This window comes from Leptonychotes weddellii, chromosome 6 (assembly GCF_054177405.1).
Source record: "Leptonychotes weddellii isolate Sample4059 chromosome 6, ASM5417740v2, whole genome shotgun sequence".
NCBI classification, from domain to species: domain Eukaryota; kingdom Metazoa; phylum Chordata; class Mammalia; order Carnivora; family Phocidae; genus Leptonychotes; species Leptonychotes weddellii.
In genome coordinates this window covers 62,785,758-62,810,441 of record NC_138374.1, presented here as the reverse complement: position 1 = coordinate 62,810,441, position 24,684 = coordinate 62,785,758, and the positions used below count along the sequence as shown (strand labels likewise).

Here is a 24,684-nt window from a genome sequence, read left to right as displayed (position 1 = left end):
TTCCAGAGTGGCTGCACCAGCTTGCATTCCCACCAATAGTGTAGGAGGGTTCCCCTTTCTCCGCATCCCCACCAACATCTGTCATTTCCTGACTTGTTAATTTTAGCCATTCTGACTGGTGTGAGGTGGTATCTCATTGAGGTTTTCAAAAATACTTTTCAATGCAAATTCAAACACAAAATAGCATTTTCATCTAACTGGCAAAGGTTTTCAGGAACCATCACTGCTTGGTAAGAGAAGGGAATAAGAATGCAGCATAAAATATAATATAATGTTGGATCCTATATTCCCACTTCTAAGAATTCATCATGTATCAATAATCACAGATCTGCACAAAGGTTAGCTACAAAAATACCACATTTCTCTTAGTAGCCCCAAACTGAAAACACACAACTGTGGCCCGAAATGAGGACCAGAGCGCTAAACCATGGCACAGCCACACAGAGGAAGGCTATGGAGCCACTAAAACCAGGTCTCCAAAGATGTAACCACTGGAAAATGATCTCTATTGCCGTTTTCTCAACCAGCTATTATGGTAATAGGTATAATATGAAACAACCATTGTAAAAAAAAGGTATATAAAAAAATAGGAAAATATCAAAATGTTATCAGCTCTTACCTCTGGGTGGTAGAATTACTTCTTTATTATTATATTATTATTATTATTATTATTACTTCTTTTGGCCAATCTTTGATTTTCTAAGTTTTCTATAGCGAGCATATGTTATTTCTAATACTATAATGGAAATGCTTTTACCATATACATTAAGTAGCTATACTATTGACTTAGTTTCACATGGCCAAACTCTTGTAGCCCTTGGACAAAACAGACATGTCTGTGTTTGAAACAAGTCACATTTCCCACGTTAATGATCAAGGGCAAAGCAGGTGTCTATAGCTTCTGACCTGTCCTCTCCCCCTCTCACGGAATCTCCTTGCAGACAACTGGAACTGGGCTGCCACGTGTATGGACTTCAGGGCTCATCAGGCAGGAGCATGAAGCTGCATGTTCTTATTCATACATTCACATAGGGTCTCACTACCTCCACGTTTCTCAGAAAAGAAAATGGGCAACTCATTTTTTTTAGATTCCATGTATGAGTGGAATTATATGGTATCTGTCTTTCTCAGTCTAACTTATCTCACTTAGCATAATACCCTCCATGTCCATCTACTGTCCCAAATAGCACAATGTCATTCTTTTTCATGGCTGCCTAATATTCCAGCATGTGTGTGTGTGTGTGTGTGTGTGTGTGCACGCACACACGTGCCACATTTTTCTTATCCATTTGTCTATTTATGGACACTTAGGTTGCTTGCTATTATAAATAATGCCACAATAAACATAGGGGTGCATATATCTTTTCGAGTTAGTGTTCTCGTTTTCTCTGGGTAAATACCCAATGAATAAATAAACAAAAAACAGAATCAAACCTATAAATACAGAGAATGAACTGATGGTTGCCAGAGGAGAAGGGATGGGGTGTTGGGCAAAATGGGTGAAGGAGAGAGGGAGGAACAGGCCTCCAGTTATGGAATAAGTAAGTCATGGAATAAAAGGCATAAAGAACATAGTCAATGATAACCATGTAACAGGACAGATGGGAGCTACACTGTGATGGACCGAGCATAACGTATAAACTTGCCAAATCACTAAGCTGTACACCTGAAACTGACGTAACATTGTGTGTCAGCTACATTCAGAAAGGCAAGGCAAGGCAAGGAAGAAAGAAAGAAAATGAGTAACTGATCCTAACATGTGTTTGTGCTCTGTTCATCTCCTTTCACTCCTACCCCGTTTCACTGATTCATTTAGAAAAAGAAAACACTATTAAGCCTAACCACTATGCGCCATGCATCCTGCCTGGTGCTAGGAACCCAGCAGTATACAAGATTTGGTTCCCGCACAAGCAAGGGAGACGAGCACACCACAAGGATAATACAAGACAATGGACAAACACTCAACCCAAGGCTCAAACCAATTATTATAGGAGTTCCAAGGTGGAAGTAAGTCTCCCACTTCCTAAATCTTAACATGGCATTTACAAATGAGCGAGCCAACCAAGCACAGCAACGAAGCAGCCCTACTATTTTTAGAAACAATGGTAGAAAATATGTCACCTCGGCTCTTCTAAGTTGGAAAATAGCCGCTACAGAAAAGGGAAGCTTGCTCGTATTCCTGGGTCTGACACAGATTCAAATTCTCTGAATAATCTCGAAAACCACTTACTTATTGTAACAGACCATGCAATTTAGAAATTTATTTTAAGACCTGTTACTCTCTGCTTCAGGTGCGTAAAGGCAAATCCCAGTAGTAGTTGTAATAAAAATGCTTAAGCTGATGATAATAAACTAGTATGAATGGAGAATTTTCTGTACACCAGACATGATCATTTTTAGCACACTCACTTCTCATTGCAAACCTAAGAGGAATGTATTATTATGAGTTTTGTCACTGAGGAAGCAGTGGTGGGGAGATTCAGTGACTTGCTCCCGGTCACCAAGAGAACCAGCAGCAGAGTTGAGGGGTCAGGGATGCATCCTGCTGATCCCCACTTCCCCACCCTTTCCTGGACACCCTCTGCCATTCGGGCTCTTGGCCAGATTATAAACTTCTGTTTCCTCCTGGCTTCTAGTCCCGTGCCACCCACAGCCACGGATTAAGGCCCCTTGCTTGCGATTGAGCAGGGCAGGCGGAGAATGACAGGGAGGGCTCAGTTCGGGGAGGGAGGTGACCATGGTTTGAGCCTTAGTCCTGCCTTTTTCTAGCCACGTGTCCTTGGATTTATCAAAGCTCTCTGAACCTAACCTTCCTCGTTTTTGAAATGAGGATGCTGATGCCTTCCCTGCATGGCTGATTATGGGGGTCATCATCAGCTTTTTCGACAAATGAGCACTGCGCACCTACTGTGTGCAGGCCCCACCCTCGCACTAAGTATGAGGGAGGAGGCAGAGCCCCTCTGACCTCAGGGGGCTGGCTATTTGCTGTCCCTCGTGCCTCCGTGTTTGCATCGGGAACATGAGCTCCATGGGCATGTCCAGCGGACACACTGTCCTATCCACGATAATGAAGATTAAAGAGGAAATGTCTCTGAGGATCTTCACACGTATCAGAAGGGTAAGTCTCTGGAACAAAACCATCATCAGCTATTGCCATCCGTGGGAATGGGACGTGCTTCCCACTCTGGGCTCCATAGTCTCGGCTTGTCACACAACCATTCCCTCTAAAGGAGAGACTGAGCTCCGCACTGAGTAGGGGCTTAGCAAATATTTGTTGAGTGATTTAATGAGTCTGTGGCCTAGAAAATCCAGAAGTCATTTGCATTCAGCTTTCTGTTGCACTGGATCATTTCTTTGCACTAATTTATTTCCCAATTTGCTCTGCTTATGCAAATATTAAGAGTTTCCTGAATTTCCTAAATAGATACCATCTGGGTCGGGTTGGGAGTTATTGAAGGAAATCAACATAGAATTGAAAATTAGCTACAGAGGAGCTACAGGTGGGGAACTGGGAATTCTCCATATTATTGTTAATCACATTCATTACTTAATCCATAAGAAAAGCCCCTGTGATTAACCAAAACGCCTCTCTCCGTCTCGCACACTTTGACTCCAGGTGTAGGAAGCCGTCCATAGATGGCTGAGTGGCGGTCCCAGGACACACTGCGGCTCAGTAATGAAGCAGGGGACAGGTTTCCGTCGTTCAGATATTCAGTCCTCTGAGTCATGCTCCCTCTTCCTTCTGACATGTTGTTCCCTTTATATTTAACAATTCTCAGTGTGTAATCCCTAATGTCAGTACAAATTAGCATTGCTGCAATAAACTAATCAGTATGTAAAACGAGCAAATCCCTCAGGGGCCAGAATTAAAAACACGAGGGTTGGAATGTTAGAACAGCCCTGGGTGCCAACAGGGACTTGGGGTCTCGAACACCCTGCCCTCCGCCTCCCGGTTTCATGCAGGCCCCCATCTGGGGCTGCCCAGTGCTGGAAATATCCTGGCCTTTCTACAGTGGTCTTTCCCCCCAACCATGGAAAGAGGGGAAAACCCCGTTGGTAAAATAAGATCCTATGCTCAAAGCAGCGAGAACACTTCTCATCCTAGTGACCCCACGTGTGACTTCTGTGAGCACGTAGTTCAGTAATATTGAGAAAAGAATGAAACGGTCTGGGAATCACCGTTTCCAGAGGCAGGTGGCTAATGAGTGTGTGCCTGAGATGAACCTCCTCCCTAGTGGCACCCAGGTCCCCAGAGCCTCCCCCTTCTGCTCTGAGGGTGGCCTTCAGAAGCACGTGGAGTGAGAATGCGACAGGGCAGAGGGGAGGCCAGACAATGCAGCTGCCAGGCCCTCCCGGGCCAGAATGGCTCACAGCAAAACTTGTGCTTTTGTGCTTCCTACAGTCGTGTGTACAACACAGAAGCTCCCTTTCCCAGACAGGAATGTCAGTCTTCATGGTGCCAGAAAAAGTGCCATCTTGTGCCCCTTCTGGAAGCAAAGAATTTTAGTCAAGGAGAAAAAAAACAGCATTTATCAAGGCCAATGCGCTCATTATTACAGTTGGGAAAACTTCAGTTCCAGTGACTATCTCTGGCAACAAGAGCCAAGGACAGCCCCTTCTGAATACCTTTGCTCGTTGCTGCTCCCCATGGACGACCATTCTAACCAGTTTATGTCATAGGACTCACGTGTCTCCATCCCCCCTCCCTTTGGGAAGATGGTGAGAAAGAAGTGGTTTGGGCCCGTCACAGAATCACTGAAGTGTGGTTTAAGTCTAGAAATAGCTCCCTCATCCAAGAAAGTGTCATAAATGATCAAGGCCACTGTGATAGTACAAATACTGTAAAAATGCCAGGCATAATTCAGATAACTTTACAGTTCTGCCTTTGTCTGTATCTCTGATTTGGGTCTGAAGAGTAAGGAGATTGGACTAGAGGTCATATTCCCTAGGAAACTAAGCAGCATGGTTTTATACAGTCTTATCCCACTCAGAGAAATGACTGCCCCGCTAGAGAGGCATGCGAATATTTCCTTGAGTTTTGATGTCAGTTATAAACATTTATATATATTTTTGAAAGATTTTATTTATTTATTTGACAGAGAGACACAGCGAGAGGGGGAGCACAAGCAGGGGGAGTGGGAGACGGATGTGGGGCTCGATCCCAGGACCTGGGATCATGACCTGAGCCGAAGGCAGATGCTTAACCGACTGAGCCACCCAGGCACCCCGTAGACATTTATATATATATATATACACACACACGTATATATTTACTTGGGTTATAATGTCCTTTATAAATAGCAATGCCTGACACATCCAGCTTCAGGACAGACTTCAGTTGAATTTGAGCAAAGAGGATGGCATGGGAGACCTTTATTTGGAAGATGTCACTTATAATCCACTAGTTCTAAAACAACTTCTGAAGAGTCCACTGTGGCTCACCCCACCTACTTCTCTCCTCTGTTCCCATCTTGAGGTGATGACAAGGGGTCAGCAGTGGGTCTCCTGGGAGTGTGGCACATGCCATGCTAGTAACATCTGGCTCCTGACCTTGAGCCCGGATTCAGGTTCAGAAACATACCCTGCTGTGTTTTGGTAATAATGACCATTATTACACCCTACCATAACGTAGGCATCTTGTGTTCCACCTCTGGTAAAATGTGTCTGTAACAGTTACTTTCTCATCTTATGCAGTGCATCTCCACTCCAGGCTGTGAACTTAGAGCTGGTTGTCCCTGAATTCCATAGTGGGAAGGTCCCGACATGACAATTAAATGACAATAAAGGATGACATGGTTCAAAGGGAACAGAGGAAGGGCTGGTCAGAGGAAAAATGACTCGGTCCAGAAGCAGCACCAACTACAAACATTGATCTCCTCTGTTCCCACCTGAAAGGCAGCAAGTGAGCAGGAAATATTTGGACAGGCCAACCAGAGCTCTGCCTTGATAAGCCCCACTGGAAAACCATTGTCTATCTTTGTTTTTAAACATTGTTGTATTTTGTCTACTTGTGTTTTCAGTTATCCGTTGGGCAAGAGTCTTTGATAAAGGACATTTTGCACATGGCCTCCCACACACACACACACAATTTAAGTTGTAAGTATGACCAATTTTAAACTACATATTGGTGAAGGTCCAGTGGGAAAATACATGGGATATACAGTCAGAGAAATGCAAGATATTAATGAGAAAATTATCAGTCATATGTGTGATAGTCGGCCAAACCTCTCTCTTAGGAGAAAGAAAAAAATAACTCTTTCGACTGAAGGAAAGATACAGCAGGAATAGATGCCCCTCTGCTCCCTTCTGATCATTGCTGTAGCAGGATATTGAAATGTAGTTTTTCAGTGGCTCCGGAATAAGAAGCTAAAGCTAAAGCTAAAGCTCTCCACTCTAAACTCTAACAGTGGAGTCGGGTGCCCTACCCTGGGGGCTGCATGAGCGATGATACCACAGTTAACCACCACTCAACACACACACCCATTGGCCATGTAGAACATGGAGTTTTCATGAGAGATGCTTCTCCTTCCCCTTCCGCCAGCCCCACATGGGGGCAAAGAGGAAGTAAACACTCCCACTCAAACCAAACAAAAACAAGAAAATCCAGTAGACCCACTCATAAAGATTGGGAGTGCCCTACAAGCAGGAAGACTGACATCTGATTCTCCAACATGGGCATCTTTCTAAATTTGGGTCCTCTTACTACAAAGCCTGAGACAAGGATCTGAGTTTGGGCTATTTTCTGAGTGAGGGAGTGAGAAGCAGGAAAAGTCAATAAAGGGCACATTATTGAGCTGATCACCACAGGGGCAACTGGGGCTTAATCCTACCAGGAACTATCTGGAAAAAACATGTGGAAAGTACCTCAGAACTGTCCCCCTAGATGCTGCGTAGGCTGGCACATTTAGCCAACAACTCCCAGCCCAGTGCTTGACGGTTGCCTTCAGGTGCGTTACCCACTTCCTGTTCTCACAAGCTTCGGAGAAAGCCCCATGGCATATATACCTGTTGGGTGCCTGAGGCGGACAGAACTGTCCACAACTGGCATGGAAATCGGAGGGAGGCCAAGGGATTGGGACACAGGGCATCAAGTGTCTGTTGCAACATATGCTTACACAACAGACTTTCTGATGGATCACTAGCCCCTCAGCAGGGATGAAGAAACTGGAGAGCCATGGCAAGGCAGGGAGGGTCTGTAATGGGGCAGCCTGAGCACCCACCATTCAGTGTGGCAAAGATATGTGAACTTCCCATAAATCAAGTAGACATCGCAAAAGTTATCTTCCCCAAAATTGTGCCCATGGTGCAAGGGGCCTACAGAAAGAGGCTGAGTAAGATCTGAAAAGGGGTGGTTGCATGTCTCATCAGGATCTGGGCAGTGGGGAGGGCCTGCGGTGTCGTCTGGAGAACCCACACGTGAGTGCCATAGACAATGAGCATGCCAACGCCCATATGCACGGACTGTCCCAGCCTATTAGCCAGGGAGGCAGCGATGACCAACAAGAAGAACGATACAGACACTGGACAGGGAGAGATTGGAAACTGATATATAATTGAAGTTTCAAACTGGACCGGGCTGGATGACCATCAATAACTGAAAATGGCCCAGACATTTGTCTTACATGCCCAGGATATCATAAAAAAAAAAAAAAAATGGGAAGATGTACTCAACAGAGCGCAACAGAGACTGGACAAACACCATGGTGTGTTTGTACCTCCACTGATGAGACACACCCCATGAGCCAGTTATCTTACTGATCCTGAACCAGTATCTTATCTACCCTGATCGGCCCCTGGGGACCCACAACCAGGGCAGGGCGTCACACCACCTGAGGGCTGGTGCCTGCCGTTAGAAAAGCCCGGTTAGTCCATGAAGGAAGCAGCTGAAACTCTCTGGGCTGCAGGAAGGACCTGAACAAACTCAGTGTGATTCAGGGTGGTAGTCTACACAAGACTCCGAGAACTACGCTCGATCTTAGCCAAAAGGCCGAGAAGCGATGAGACTCAGAGAATTACACAGTGGTTTTTAAAAAGTTGAATGGCACCGGTTATTAAGAACAAAGTGACAGTAAAAATTAAAAATGAAGTACTGGACCTGACTGTACTTGGATGTTTGCATTTCCTTAAATCTTACTCTAAACCAAATTTTCTTAACCTGAGATCCAAAGACCCACCCCCCCCAAAAAAGCCAAAGACCCACCCCCCCCCGCAGAGTGAATGGATGAGCCTCAGAAGGCCCGTGAGTCTCTTGAAACCACATGCAGTCCTTTACATGGTTGTACATACGTGGTTGGTGATGGAAGGAATCTATAGCTCTCATCAGATTCTCAAAGAAATAGGGATCCCCGGGCGCCTGGGTGGCTCAGTTGGTTAAGCGACTACCTTCGGCTCAGGTCATGATCCTGGAGTCCCGGGATTGAGTCCCGCATCGGGCTCCCTGCTCGGCAGGGAGTCTGCTTCTCCCGCTGACCCTCCCCCCCTCTCATGCTCTCTCTATCTCATTCTCTCTCAAATAAATGAATAAAATCTTTAAAAAAAAAAAAAAGAAATAGGGATCCCCAAAAGGCACATATTTGTGTTATTCATTAGTACTGAAAATTTCCCATATCAATACAACTATTTCATTTCTACAGGAAAAGTACCATTCATTGGAAAGTATCCTATTTCCTCCTTGACTCAGAGAAGAGCCCCTGGCCTGTGAGAAACTTTTTTTTTGTCCCAGCTCTGTCCTGGCTCCGGACTGTGGGAGCTTTGGCTCCGGACTGTGGGAGCTTTAGCCCCGCACCGTGGCCCCCTGGTGGCCGCTATGAGAACTGCAGCCACAGCCCCTGGTTTAGGGGGAACCCATGAGTCCAGATGATCCTGTTGATGACAGGCTAGATGGGCAGTTGGCACATTGAAAGACAACTTTCTAAAGATTATTACTAACTATATAATTCTGTTCATATGCATTAGAAAAAATTTAAGAAGTTGATTTTGAGTCATTATTTTCTAATTGCGTTAATAATAGAACAGGTAGATTTGGCAAAGAAAAGCCACAATTATACATAAATCACTGAGGTTTGGAAAATAGCTATCTAATTCAACCCTCTCATTTTCTGATGAAGAAAGTGAAGTGTGAAGAAATTAGGAACCTATGCCAGGTCATATAGAGCTCGTTAGTAGAAAAGATGGGACCAGAACTTGGGCCTCCTGACCTATAAGCCATGGTTCTATCAAGATACTATAAAAGTTCTTGCTGGAGGTGTCAGAAAAAAGGCTGAAGGAGCATTTTCTCTAGGGCAACTGAACCACATTAGAGTGAAGATTCTCTTTCTCTCTCTCTCTCAATAGATATTCATATATATCTTTGTGAACCTATATATAGATACATCCATGTATGATCATATTCATTCATTCAATGAATATTTATGGAATACCTATTTGGGATCAGCCTCTGTTCTGGTCTCCAGGAAGGAATAAAAAGATAAATACAAACACAGTCTTGTCCTTGAGCTCACAGTCTGAAGAATAGACCGATAATCAAGGACACAGGTTTATTTATTTAAGACCCAAGGCAGGGGTGAGGTAATTGGTGGTGCTCCAGTAATTCGAGGGGGAGATGGTGTGACTTCAGGACAAGGCTTCACGAGGATGGTAGCTGAGTTGAGTCTTGAAGAATGAGCAAGAGGTGGTCACGGTGGGGCATGTACAAGATCATAGAATTCAGAAACATTCACAGCATGTAGGTAACTTCTAATGCTTCAGTGTGTGTGGACTGCAGGCTTTGGTGATGGCTAGTCAAATTCTGGGCTACTGAGAAGCAGGGCAGAAGCTGGACTGGAAAAGCTTTGAATGTCATGCTAAGTAATCAGCACGGATCTTATCCTGAAGATGCTGAGAGCCACTGGACATGACACAATATTTCCATCTGTGGCACTGTGGAGGGTGAGTGACAGGGAATAATACCGGAATCAGGAACGCCAGCAAGGAGACCACTGCAATAATCCAGGTTTAGAAACTCTGAGGGGCACCTGGGTGGCTCAGTTGGCTGAACATCTGACTCGTGATTTCAGCTCAGGTCATGATCCCAGGGTTGTAAGATCGAGCCCCACGTTGGGTTCCATGCTGAGCATGGAGCCTGCTTAAGATTCTCTCTCCCTCTGCCCCTTCCCCAACACTTGTGCCTCTGCCACACTCTCTCTCTAAAAAAAAAAAAAAAAAATAGAAAGAAACTGAGTGACATGAGTGAGCAAAGTGAGTGGGAATGAGGTAAGTTTAGACAGTAGGATCAACAACGAAATTGGAAGCAAAGCAAAAGGAGGGGCCACGTATGTCTCAGAGTTCCTACCTGGATAACTGGGTCAATGACAAAGTCACTGAGATCAGGGATATAGGAGAAGGGGTGGATTGGGGAGAAGGACGGTAAATCTAATAAATAGTTTTAAGATAAATTTAGTAAAGGCAAGGATAAAAATACAGTAAATTTTTTAGGATAAAATAACGATAAAGAGATAGTAAACTCAGTCAAAGTCAGGGAGATGTTCAATAAAAGCCGAATGGTAGACTGGAACTCTGGATAGGGATCAGGGCTAGGGACATAAATTTGAGGAAAATTAGTATGTTAATGGTACCCGAAGCATGCGTGTATTTGAGATTACCCAGAAAGAGAATATATAAAGTGAGAAGACAGGATAGGGTAGAACAGAAGACAGAGGAACATCCATATCAAGGAGACGGGGAGAGGAAAAGGAGCTCACAAGCGGTTGAGAAGAACGGCCAGCAAGGTAGCAAGAAGACCTTGAAAGGGTGAGTCATGAAAGCCTGGGGGGGGGAGAGAGTCTTAGGAACGAATTTGAATGATTAAAAATTCCAGACCATGCAATGATAAAGGGAAAAATAAGAATTGAAAAATGCCCTTTAAATCTAACAGAAAATCATTGCTGACTGCAAGCAGTGAGAGAGATAGAAATCAGATGACAGATAAAAATCAGGTCAGAAATCAGATCATAGAGGTCAGATCCCATTCAACCCGAAAGAGAACGAGAACTAAAAGCACAGCATGCAGGTAACCCCTTGAGGAAAAGGATAGGGGATAACAGTTAACAAGGTAAGCCGACAGCTTATATTAGCTTAATAAATGGTTAATAAAGGCCTACACTTTTATGGGGAACATATTAAATTGAACTCTATGAAACTGCCATCTTTATAAGTCACAGAGAGAAAGAATGTCAGATGGTGTAACCTAACTGAGTGAGAATGGGTGATACCGTGTTCATCGTGTTCCATTAAGAAACTCAGCCAAGATCATAACTAAAGCGTCGATCTCCATTCAAATCACATGCAGGCTAAAGAGACAATCATTGAAAAGCCTTTGCCAGCTCAGGCTTAGGCAGCTCAGCGAGCTAGTTCCAAGTCAGGACCCACGCCAGACCGCCAGCCCTGTGTCCGGGCTCAGCACCCATCTGCTGGGGGTTCTGCATGAGCCCCTTAACCTTTCCTGGGCCAAGTACAAATATAAATACAGATGACAATGCTGTCGATCTTCATATAGATACAGATATAAAATAGTTCTACCTCCTAGAATTGTCTTGAGGATTAAAAGTCCATTGCAGGAAGACTAGATAAGCAGAATGTGGTCCATCCTCACGATGAAACAGTAATGAAATGAAATAGTACTCAGCCTTCCAAAGGAAGAAAATTCTGACCCGTGGCACGACATGAATGAAACTTGAGGACATTATGCTCAGTGAAATGAGGACAAATATTGTGTGATTCCACTTACATGAGATCCCTAGAAGAGTCAAATTCAGAGAGACAGAAAGTAGAAAGGTGGTGGCCTGGGCCTGGGGGCAGGCTGGGGAGTGGAGAGCTCGTGTTTAGTAAGGACAGTGTCTCAGTTTGGGAAGATGACAAGAGTTCTATAGATGGACGGTGGTGACCGTGGCACAACGATGTGGATGAACTTATGTTTCTGACCTGTACGCTTAAAAATGGTTGAAATGGTAACTTGTATGGTACGTATACTTTCTCACAATAAAAATGAAAAGAAGTAGTTAATTTCTAAAGCACTTGGTAACTGTTACACAAATGTTGTTAAATAAATAGACACACAATACATTGGCAGATGCTAACAATGACCCAAGATGGGAGGGAAGGACAAGAAAGAACCTCAAAGAACAAAAGAAAGAAAGAATCCAGTAGAAAGTCACGTTGGGAAGGACCCCATGCGAGAAAGGGAGAGGAAATGAAGTGATACCTCAATGTCAGATGAAAAAATGAATAGAAACAGGGAGGTGCAATCCAACTGCTCTTTAAGAAGCCCAGTAAAAGTTCACTCAACAAATATTTATAAGGAAGCCCCTGCCAGGGGCCAGGCACTCGGCTACGTGCTACCAGCAAACTGCAGGGAGAGAATATGAGAAAATAATTGGCATCACTGTTAAGACAGGCTGTAGGGAGGCACCAAGATAGACTGAATGAACGATGCCATGTAATAGGAATGAGCCAGACAATCAATCTTGTGATTATTGGGGCTCACTGGAAGTTGGAAATAAAATATAATTGCTGTAGCCATGTTTATACCTAAGCAGAAGCAGGCCTGAACTGTGATTAGGCTGATAGCATGTGTCACAAACATGTTCCCTTGCAAGCCTTTATCCGGAAGAGAGGCAACAAGCAGGTGGATGGGAGCAGTGGTCCTCAGACTTTTCAGACGTGCCAGCGCCTGGGATCCACCCCCAGAGAGCCTGACTTGGTCGGTGTGGCTGGAAGCTGGACATTTAAAAACGCTCCAGGTGATTCAAACATGCAGCCAGGATTGAGAGCCACTGCATTAGAAGGAGCAGTTGCGCCCTACATACCACCAATCCCAGGGGACCCCTGGGTAGCAGAAAGAGCAAAAGTTGATCAGGAGCTGGAAGTGCGGGTCAGGAGGAGGATGTGTTTTCAGCCTTCAGTAGAGAGGACCACCTGTGGATCTTACAGGCTTACCAAGCGGCTCCTGACAAGAGCAAATCCACCCCACCACCTGAGAGGGTTGGCTTCCCAGGGGAAGCTTAGCACCCAGATCCTTGGGGAGGGTCTCTCCCTGTCAATGAGCAGAAATGGCTTCTTACGGGAGCATGACCCACACCAGTCGCTCACTCTGGAAGGACCCCCCCCCAACCTGCCCAACCAACCAAAGGGTGCTTCCCAGGAAAAAGCAGCTGAGGATCTCCCTAGCTAAGCCACTCCCCGCTCTTCACCATGTGGGAGCCAGAAGAGGAAATTGGGGGCGATCCCAAGCACTCACGGCTGAGCGGCCCTGAGGCGCACGGTGGCTTGGGCCTGTGCGTGCAGGTGGCCCAGGAGGCTGCAGAGGGCCGGCTGCCTGGAAGGAAGCTGGAAGTGCAGGCTGCTCTTCTCTTTCTCCAGTTCTTCCAATCTGTGTCTCAGCGCCTCAGCTGGAAACCCAAAACGTGAGAGGGAGGAGTCAAGGACCATGAAACTCAAAATAGGGAACCCAGCGTCCCAGAGCCCCACCCCAGCCAGCGTCCATCGTAATGACCTAACGCAACAGACCCTGCATTCATGGCCAGCACCTTCATCTCTCAGTCGGTGCTTTGAAGAATCTTCTTTTTAATGACGGCACAGTCTCCCTGCTTTTTATTCTTCCTCGTATCAGAATGTCCAGTTTATGTATTTATATCATGATCACCCCATAGGAAGATACATATTAATTATTTTTAAAACCATGGTCTTGGGCGCCTGGGTGGCTCAGTTGGTTAAGCAACTGCCTTCAGCTCAGGTCATAATCCTGGAGTCCCAGGGTCGAGTCCCGCATCGGGCTCCTTGCTCAGCGAGGAGTCTGCTTCTCCCTCGGACCCTCCCCGCCTCATGCTCTCTCATTCTCTCTCTCTCAAATAAATAAATAAAATCTTTTAAAAATAAATAAATAAATAAATAAATAAATAAATAAAACCATGGTCTTCGCTTGGGAGAAAACTTAACTAATTTTGATGAGTTTCATGTCTTTAATTGAAAAATGTCGGTGCCCAAGCTTGGACTTTAAGGACATTTCCTTAGAAACTGCCCATCATGATAGAACCAGTTATAATTATTAAAGTCATAAAAGCGATGTTCCAATTCTATGTTGCAGATGACCATATATCCACCTCTGTTATAAAGTAGGGGTCTTATTATTTTTTTAATGACCTTAAGTTTCCCTAGGACAAGATACAAATACAGAATCACTGTAAAACAATTTTTCTCTAAAAAAGTAAGCTTTGGAAATTGGAATCCCCTCAAATAAGAACTTACCTTCATAACCAAACACCTAAAGAATGGGGAAAGTCTCCCATAAAGCCATTTTTGCAGAAATATAAGGACTGGGTTTAAAAATACCAACCATCAGATCTTCCCTCCTGCTGGTCTGTGCCAGGCGAGGGGGCAGAAACTTCGATGGGCTCCACCCTTGGATAGTAGATGGGCCCTGGGACCACCCAGGGCCCCAGGCAGCCACCCTGGCCATGAGCACCTACTGCTTACCCTGGCATGCAATGCAAATGTCATCCTCTGTGTGCGCCGTGGTTAGAAAATGTTTGTATGTTTCCCTGCCCTACAGGCCATTTTCCAAGTAAACCATGGTGACTAACATAACATAATAAAAAAAAATGGTATAAAAATATATATATAAGACCCAATTTTAAATTAAAACACTGTTTCCAACAAGCTTGTGTTTTTTTAAAGATTTATTTATTTATTTGAGAGGGAGAGAGGGCACATGAGAGAAGGGGGGGCGAGCAGAGGGAGAGAGAAAGAGAGAGAATCTCAAGCAGACTCCCTGCTGAATGCAGAGCCGGACACAGGGCTCGATCTCAGGACCCCAAGATCATGCCCTGAGCCGAAATCAAGAGTCAGATGCTTAACCGCCTGAGCCACCAGGCGCCCCAAGAAGCTTGTTATTTTTAAAACGCTTTGGACAAAATATTTTTTTTGTATACCAGCAGAGGTCAACGCTAATCACAGCACACCCCTCGACACGACACTGGTCTCCTGCTGGCCCCCTCCCAAGACACGCACCTGGGTGGAGGAAAGGCAGGCCTCAGGTGTGGTGGGCAGCAAACATCCTCTCCATTAACTTGCCATATTCATTGGGACCAACAGCCAGGAATTGCCCAGAGAATTTGCCAAGGATTCATTCTAACGGCACCAGAAAGGCTCATTTACTGACTTCAAGACCAACTCACGGGTAACGGCCAAGGGCTCTCAATCTGAGCCACCTTCTTCAAAGCGACGGCTGGTGCTAATCCAGACACCACACCTACAACACACAGTGCAGTCTGGCCCGGCAGTTCTTCCAGAATAATGCCAAAACACACCTATTCCCTGACACCGGGCTTCAAACATTTTTTTAAAAATTTTTATTTTATTTCATTTTAATTATTTTTTTAAATTTTAATTAATCAATTAATTTTATTACTTGGTTATTTATTTAATCCGTGCTATATAAAATCAAAACTGCCGTGAAAAGCAGTAAGTTTCTTATGTTACGTGCTTTAGAATAACATCTTCGTGCTGCCGTAATGTGGTGGTGAAGCTGTGTCGAAACACTATTATGCAGGGATGAGGACAAAGCCCGCGTCTACAGCTCTGCCCTGCCGTTCCTAGCTGACCTTCCAGCTACTTAACCTTCCTACATTTCAGTTTGCTAATCTGTGGATTCAGGGCTAATAATAATATCTACGTCCCAAGGTTTCCTGAGGATTAAACGAGATCATCTAAGGCAAAGCATTTAGTGCCGGGCCCACACCTAGCACGTGTCCAAAGGGTTGGCTCTTTATTGTCAGCAGTACCATGAGGTCGTGGCCTTGGAACGTTGGCAAGGCCGCCAGACACCAGCCTGGCCTCCCTCTGCCCCCAGCCGGATTCTCCCACTGCCCGGTGAAAAGCCCTCGGACACTGCAAGTCCATCAAGCCAAACCAAACCCCGGAAACGGTAAATTGGCTGCCAAACACCACACTCACAATGAGTTTCAAAGGCAAATATAAATTATCCCAGTAAATATTTGTGACTCGCTGTGCTCTGCATTGCCATTCACCTTCGAAAGGGTGACATCAAAAGTTATTCCCATTTTATGACTGGGAAGGTGCACCAGGACAGTCACTATGCATTCAAGAGCTTATTGTCCCCAGTCTCTAAATGGCTTCCTACCCCAGCTTCTCAAATGGCTATCAGCTACCTGGGCTTCCACCTCACATGCTGGCATCACCTCTGCCCAGCGTGAGGGTGCATTTTACTGGTTCCCCCAAAGTCTACCCCTATTCACTAATTCGATATTGCAGGCAGAGGGAGCTCCCAGCCAGGGCAAAGGCCCTGAGGCAGCAAGCAAAGGGGAGAGGGGGCTGGGGTAGACTTGATCGTCACTAAGGACCGTCTGTTGACCTGGAGGGAGAGAGGAGCCCCTGGAGGGTTTTGAGCAGTGGAGTGACACAACGGACTCTTGTTTAACAGGATAAGCCAGGGGCTCACCTGGGAAGAGACCATCAAGAGCAGAAGGCCTGAGACCAGTGGCATGATTCTTGCAGTTCCCTGGACCTACAAGGGAAACAGGGTGGTGGGACGTGGCCAGGGTTTCGGATATTCTGACAGATGGGACACCAGGAATGGAAGAAGACAGAAATCCGAGTGACCCAGTGTTTGTGGCCCAAACAACCAGGACGAGGTGGCTGTGAGCTGAGCTGGGGAATCTGCTGTTCCTTCTGCCGGAAACACCCTTCCCCACAGCGGCCCAGGCAAACCCTGTTCCCCACTCAGATCTCAGCACCCTCAGGAGGGCTCCCTGGTCTCCATGCCGCCTCAGCACACCCAGACTTCTACCCGCATGAGAGCCTCACACTTGCCTCCCCTCGTGCAGGGCCTCCTGTGTCCATGAGAGAAGGAACGTGTCACCATGCTTGTCACTGTGCAAACCACACGGGGCCGCTGCCTGGCTCAGAGTGAGCACACACCAAAAAGTGTCCGGCTAAACTCAAGTTACGTCCCCTCACGGTGTTTCTTTTTGGGTGAGTTTTCTTGAGCCACTTTACATCGTTTTCATCAGCCACTAAATGAACATAAAGATGAAAAACTCGGGGCACCCGGGTGGCTCAGTCGTTAAGCGTCTGCCTTTGGCTCAGGTCATGATCCCAGGGTCCTGGGATCGAGCCCCGCATCGGGCTCCCTGCTCAGCGGGGAGCCTGCTTCTCCCTCTCCCACTCCCCCTGCCTGTGTTCCCTCTCTCGCCGTGTCTCTCTCTGTCAAATAAATAAAATCTTTAAAAAAAAAAAAAAAAAAAGATGAAAAACTCATCACGTCTAAAATGAAATCCACTGACTACCTTGCAAGATTTTACTCTACCTGCCTCAGGCCCTGAGCAGGTCCCCGCCAGCCAGGCCTACAGCTTTGGGTTCTTGGACCCGTCGCCTCCCGTGCCTCCACATCCTGCTGGCGTCCACCACACTCCTGCCTCCTTCCCCATTTCTACTGCTTCCAGCCAAGCCACATCACCCTCACTTCTGCAGGACCAGTCACCTCCCTGCCTAAAAACCCGCGTTCCTCCAGGGGCCAGCAGAGCACCCTGTCTGGCGCTCAGCTGTGTACAAGCCAACGAATGAGTGAACTGGCTGTGTCCCCGAAACAATGCCGAGCACGTCTTGGTCGGCTCGGGCTGCTGGAACAGAGTACCATAGACTGGGCGCTTAACCCGATAAACATTTATTTCTCACAGTATGAGGGCTGGAAGGCTGAGATCACAGAGCCAGCATGGCTGCGTTCTGGGGAGAGCCCACCTTCAGGTGGCAGATGGCCAACTTCTTGCTAGGTCCTCATGGGACAAATAGAGGGTGAGCTGGCCTCTTCTTATAAGGGCACGAATCCCACTCATGGCAGCTCCACTCTCATGACCTAATCATGTGGCCACCTCCTAACACCATCCCATTGGGATTAGGCTTCAACATATGGATTTGGGGGGGCACAAACATTCAGTCCAGGCACGCCTCAAAGGGAGAAGGGAGAAGCTTCAGCCAGAGTGGTCCACTTTTTCCATTAATATGGGTGGTGTGGAAAAATGTTTCCTCTGGGGGAAAGGAGTGTTTGGAAATGTTTGAAAATAGTATTTTTTACCTCCTAAATGCCATGCTTATTTATTATTTCATGTATTCACTCAATTAACAAACACTTCTGATAACTCAATATTGCTAGGCTGTAGGGCTACAAAGATGAACAAGACACACTCCTGGTTCTTAAGGAACTCAGTGACTGGGGACAGGGGTGAAAACTATAAACAGGTCTTTTCTTATCTTCCTGTGCAGAAAAGGTGGCAGGAACCTGCCCCACTGGTAGAAAGGGGCCGTAAAGGAGCACAAAGGTGGTGTGCCCACCAGCACCCAGGGTGCAGGGGGCCAAGGGGCCTCGGGAAGCCACAAAGAGGCAGGCAGTGGTATGCTTGGTAGGGTGCCCAGCAGTACCTGAGGACGAGGGACACTGAAGGGAAAGGGGGAGCAGGGGGGAGACCACCAGGAGCACAGGAGATAGGTTACACTAAGAAATAAATAAACTGATGAAACAAGTAAGTAAATATATGGAGGATGGAGAGAGCCAGGTTCTTAGCACTGGAGAATATACTTACAATGATGGAAAGGAGTAAGGGCAGAAAGCACTAGGTATGTTGTATTGGAATTGGAAGTACTCGTATGATCTAATGGTTTTTAATACAGATACTCACAGATAGAGATGGAAAGAGTTATAGATGTGTGTGTGTTTGCAGTTACATATATTTTCTGTCTTTACCCACCAAGAAAGCCTAGATGCAATGATCCCCAGTAGCAACAAGCATACTGAGCACACAGATCCTGATTTCCAAACACCAAGCGCACAGATCTGACTTCCAAACACCATCCTCTATAAAAAAAATCAGAGCCCTTTGGAGAAACGGCTGATTGTAGGCCTGAGGGCCAGACTCTGAATATCTTGTACAGAAAATGAGGACGTGCTCAAGGACTGATGGAGACATGTCCATAGAATACAAGAGTCTATAAAATATAAGGAGCTCCCATAGGCGCAATCTGGGATCATTTGAAAATCAAATAAGTAATACTATTAATGAAGTATAACCCACTGAATAGAATAGGAACCCATACATCCATGCTAATAAAATGCCAACTAATAAAAAAGAATGGAGGGAGGTGGTGGGGGATGGGTTAAATGGATTATGGGGATTAAAGAAGGCACTTGTGATGAGCACTGGGTGTTGTATGTAAGTGTGCATCACTAAATTCTACTGAAACCAACTGACTAGAATTTAAATAAAAACTTGAAGAAAAAAAAAAAAAGGAATGGAGGTTTGGTGAGGTGCAGTGTAATCTTAGAATATCTCCCCAGAAGGTACTAATCAATTTCCAAAGGACAAATGGTAATTTTGTGGTGGAGAGACTGGGAAAGCACCAACACAACCAGATGGTCAAGACTAGCTTCAGCAGTGGTGGCATGATAGGTCTACCTTGTGTGACACCGAGCAAGATACACCAAGAGGTACACAGTTTCATTTCCATGACATTCTTGTCAGGGCTGCATGACCTGAAGCTCATCATGAGGAGACATCAGTGGACCCAGGTTGAAGGTCATCTGACAAAATGGAAGGTCTGCACTCCTTACAACTTCCAAGGACAGAAAAGACTTGAGTGTTGAGAATCTTTCCAAATAGGAGGAGACTAAAGAGACATAACTGCATGCAATGTGTGAACCTTTCCTGAACCAGAAAGAAGAAAGGAGCAATGGTAGCATCGTTGGTGAAATGCGCATGGGGTCTGTAGACAGGATAAGAGCAGCGTGTTAGTGTTGCCAGTCGGTGGCCTATGGTTGTCCTTGTTTGGGGAAATAGCCAAGCGGGTATGTAGGGCTGATAGGCACCATGTCTGCAGCTTACTCTCAGAGGTTAGAAAGAGGAGAGTGACAATGACTATGTAGTATCCAGTTGGGGAATCAGAGCGAGGGAGATATTGGACTTCTTTGTACCAGACTCACAACTTTTCTGTAAGTGGAAAATTATTTTATTATTTTTAAATTTGTATTTTTAATAATAATTTTTCAAATTTTTAAATATTTATTTTTAAATTATTATTTTAAAAATATAGGGGTGCCTGGGTGGCTCAGTCAGTTCGGTGTCTGACTCCTGGTTTTGGCTTGGGTCATGGTCTCAGGGTCGTGAGATCGAGCCCTGCGTCGGGCTCCACACTCAGCAGGGAGTCCTCTTAAGATTCCCTCTCTTCCTCTACTTCTGCCCCTCCCCAGCTCATGTGCTCACTCTCTCTCTCAAAAACCAATCAATCTTTATTAAAATATGTATAGATAGATAAATAGATAACCACAGCATTATTAAATGTTGTATTTGTGACTATTACATCCCTTTATTTATATGAATCCTGCTGTGTGTTTAAGAAAATCTCTCCTATCATTCTATCTGGCCCACTGGTTGAGGAAACATAACTCACTTTCCTGGTTTTTTCTTACTTTTAAACCTCTGCAAGCTTTCTGTAGACATTGTTCATCTGATTTCAGTTTGTAGCTCAGGATTCAAAGCCAGAATTGTAGAGAGTGTTCCACATTCACTGCACACAATGATTCAGCAGGTGCTGAATAAATGCGGTCCAGTGACCATCTGACTGATAGAACAGCAATAATAGAAATTTTGGTGGCATCCTGTAAATACAGCTGAACAGTAAAAACAAACAAACTCAAAGTTAACCACAGAAGACATTATCAAGTGCTAAGCAAAATGCATGAAATAATAGGTCCTAATTGATACAATGTATTCAATTTATGGATCTAACGTGCCTTACTTGTAAGACCTCTGCAGTAAAAATGCTAAGCATCATCTCATTCCATTTTGGACCAAGTCAATGCGTTTTTTGATGCCACTACAACATATTTATTAATTTTTAATTGAGGGTCAGTGTTCATCTGTCTTTCTTAGCATATCAGTACTAGATGCCTGTTACTTTGGGGCTATAATTTGGAAACAGAATGAAAGAAAAGTACTTTCTCCATCTATGAATAAATAAGCAAATAAGCATTCACAGAGCAGCAAGAAATCTTCACACGTAAAGACATCCTGCTAAACAGATTCAATTTCTGCTGCCCTGCTCCGTCTGAGGGATGACAGGATATATGGTGGGAGCCATATTCTTGGCTGTGCGGACATTCTGCATTCTGAGGCTCTTCAAAGCAAAGAAGCAATCAGTGTCTTCGTAAGTCATTTTTCTTTGGCTTTTACATAATGGCCAAGAAATGCTATTCATTGAGAGTCGAATATTCTAATATTTCCACATTATCATACACATCCCGTGCAGATGACCAGCTTACAAAGGATTCGACTGTAATAAAATGTATTTCAGACTAACCTGAGCACAACCGAGCCAGTCTTTGACATTTCACGACGCTGTACTTGGTCGGATTCATGATCATAAAAATCAGCCACTGTTGGGGCCCTGAAGATGTCAAGCGTAATCACCTTCGCGCATCTGTTGCATGCCGCGCACTATGTATACATTATTTCTGTGCCTCAAACCAACTTGTAGAGCAGGAATACAAATGCAGAAACTAAACTGCAGAGAATTGAAGTAAGGTGCCCAAGGCCTCAGAATAAGTGAGCAGCAAAATCAGAATCTGAACTTCGATCTTGTGTGTGCCAAACTCGGGCTTTTTCTGTTATATTTCCCAGGAGCCATCCTTGAAGCAGTACCTGCTCCTAGAGCTTCCCTAGTCACACAGGGGTCTTGTCTGTCTAGTCAACTGTCTGGGTTCCTGGAGACCAGGGGACCCACAGAGCAGGACCTGAGCCTCATTCATCTCTGCCTCGCCAATATCTGGAGTTCAGTGCTAGGCACCCAAAAGGTACTGGGTAAATGCTGAGTAAATAAGTGACTGTTTCTACTTAGATGAGGAATAGTGGAGACACAGAAGAACAGCAACCATCTTACGAGCACTGCTATGTACCAAGCACCAATCATTTCATCCTCGCCATAATGTCATGAGGGAGACAGGGTTGTTCCCACTTAGCAGATCAAAAGATTGAGGCTCGTGGAAAGTTCATGAAATTTTTCTAGCTTAATCACATAGCTCTGTAGATCCAGAAATAAAGCCAACATCTGCTGACTCCAAAACCTGTGTTCTTAACCACTGTGTCCTTTGGGCCAGATCACATCCTATGGTGTGCACCATACCCTGAAATACACACCCGAATGCATGATACGGCTGCAAACGATTTTGTCAACTCATTGGCCGCTTCATCCTCCTCTTTCTCACAGGAAGTTGTCAGTAGCTAAAACAAACGAACACACTGGCAAAAGAAGAAAGGAGCCTCAGATCCAATTTAAGGGACATGGTTAAATAAACAAGTGCCTATCGACTCAGGGAATGGTATGTAGCAAGTCAAAAATCAGTTAGAAAAACTAGGGGGAAATACTTTCACATTACAAGAGAAAAACAAGATACAAAATTATATGTAGATATGATCTGTACTTTTACTATTACCAATATGTTTAAAAAAAAAAGTTGGGCGGGACTAAGAGTCTTGCCCATCAGTCAGTGTGACTGTGGGTGACTTTCTTTTTTTTTTTTTTAAGAATTTATTTATTTATCTGACAGAGACACAGCGAGAGAGGAACACAAGCAGGGGGAGTGGGAGAGGGAGAAGCAGGCTCCCCGCTGAGCAGGGAGCCCGATGCGGGGCTCGATCCCAGGACCCTGGGATCGTGACCTGAGCCAAAGGCAGACGCTTAATGACTGAGCCACCCAGGCACCCATGTGGGTGACTTTCTTTCAATTTCTTTTCTTACAAAATCAGCTGTAAGATCTTGAGGTATTTATTATTTAGAAAAGTGCTATATTTTTTAAGTAGCCTACGGCTTCCTTATTCTACCCTTTGATTTCTGCATAAAAATAGAGATTTGGTTTCTCAAATTCTTAATGCTAAACTGCTTAAGGTAAGCTTGGTTTCCCTGGGTCATTGATCTTTTCGGTATACACCAAAGAGGATTTCCAGAAATGTTGTATTTTAAGCCAACCAATGTGAGGAAAGAAGACTTAGAAATCACGTTGGCTGTGGGATAAAAGGAAAAGCAAACATTTGGGGGAGATAGAAAAATTTTGGAAGACAAGCAATAATTTAACTGCGGATACTTACCTACTCAGCACTTAGCCTGTCACCTTGTTCTTAATACATACTTGTTGATTTGCTCTGAAATATTTCAGTCAAATATTTGTTTTGAAGCATCTATTCTTCCCCAGCAAGAATTTACCAAGCAAAATAAAGTGTGCGTGATTGATATAACAAAAGTAATGAAAGTTCCAGGTCTGGGGTATGTCATATGATCAGCAAGCTGAGTGTGTGTGTGTGAGTGTGTATGAGTGTGCACACACTCACTGTCAACAGGCTTGAAAACAAGGCTTAAATTGCAGCATTCACACACATCAGAAAACATACAAAATTCCTCAGGATCATGAGTTTCTGAAAGGATGGCTAGTTACGGATCACTCCAAAATACTCTCTGCCTCAACTCCTAAAACTAAAATCATAGCAAATGTTTCTTTCCTCCATCACCAAATGTCCTAGGGAAGTAATTGACCAACTGAATTTTGGTTACTTTTTATAAAGGCTTCATATTTTTAGAACTGGGAACACATTCTCTAAAGTATGCTTCCATAGGTACTGTGGAAAACCAGATCAATGTATACTTGTGGTCCATGTTCATTGTTCCCAATCTGGGGTGGCTGACTCTCCACTGGCAATTGTCAGTTGTCTACTTCTTTTTAAGTGCCATAGAACGTGCCCCACCATCCCCTCTTGCCATAACCACTTGCAACATTAGTCCCACCACCTCCTCCTCCTCCTCCACCAACAGCAATAACTCCTCCCATCATCTCTACTGATTCTATTAGGAAGAGAGATCCATCCAACTTTCCAGCGGCTTATTAGGAGATAGGAGTTGAAAGCATCTACCCAAGAAGGAAGAACATTCTTGGGATCATTTCCAAATAGCTGCAATGCAGAGAACCCAAAAGAAAGGACAGAGAGGAAAAGCCACTCAGCAGCACAAGGAAAAATGTCAGAAAGGATATACACCAAAACAGTAACTGTGGCCATAGCTTGCCATGAGAAGAAAGATGATTTTTTTTCCTTTTATTTGTATTTCTGAACTTGCTAAATGTTTTTACAATGATCATGTATTGCTTTAATAATTAGTAAAAAAAAAAAATCCACTTTTAGAAATAAAAGGCAATCATCAGCTAATACATTGAGGCTAAAGCAAATAGGGTTCCTACATGGAGTCAACTGGCATGGATTATGAAGTCAGACACTTGCATGTGATTTTTTTTTTCAGCCACATCAAAATGTGTAAACTCTGAAAGAGAAACTCTTACTTAAAATGTAATGGCATGGGACGCCTGGGTGGCTCAGTTGATTAAGCGTCTGCCTTCGGCTCGGGTCATGATCCCGGGGTCCTGGGATCAAGTCCCGCATCGGGCTCCCTGCTCAGTGGGGAGCCTGCTTCTCCCTCTCCCTCTGCCTGCCGCTCCCCTTGCTTGTGCTCTCTCTCTCTCTGACAAATAAATAAATAAAACCTTTTAAATAAATAAATAAAATGTAATGGCAGATCCTCCTGCGTGGAACAATTTTTTATGCC

At 44.8% G+C, this 24,684-nt stretch overlaps 1 protein-coding gene across 1 annotated transcript in view; it reads right to left on the bottom strand.

Annotated features, from left to right (window-relative positions):
• DISC1 (DISC1 scaffold protein) overlaps positions 1 to 24,684 on the bottom strand; it is a 143,735-nt gene that overhangs the window by 42,699 nt on the left and 76,352 nt on the right. The window contains exon 4 of the mRNA XM_081824284.1: positions 13,274 to 13,424. Coding sequence (XP_081680410.1) covers positions 13,274 to 13,424 — 151 coding nt within the window. The remainder of the gene's footprint in view (positions 1 to 13,273; positions 13,425 to 24,684) is intronic.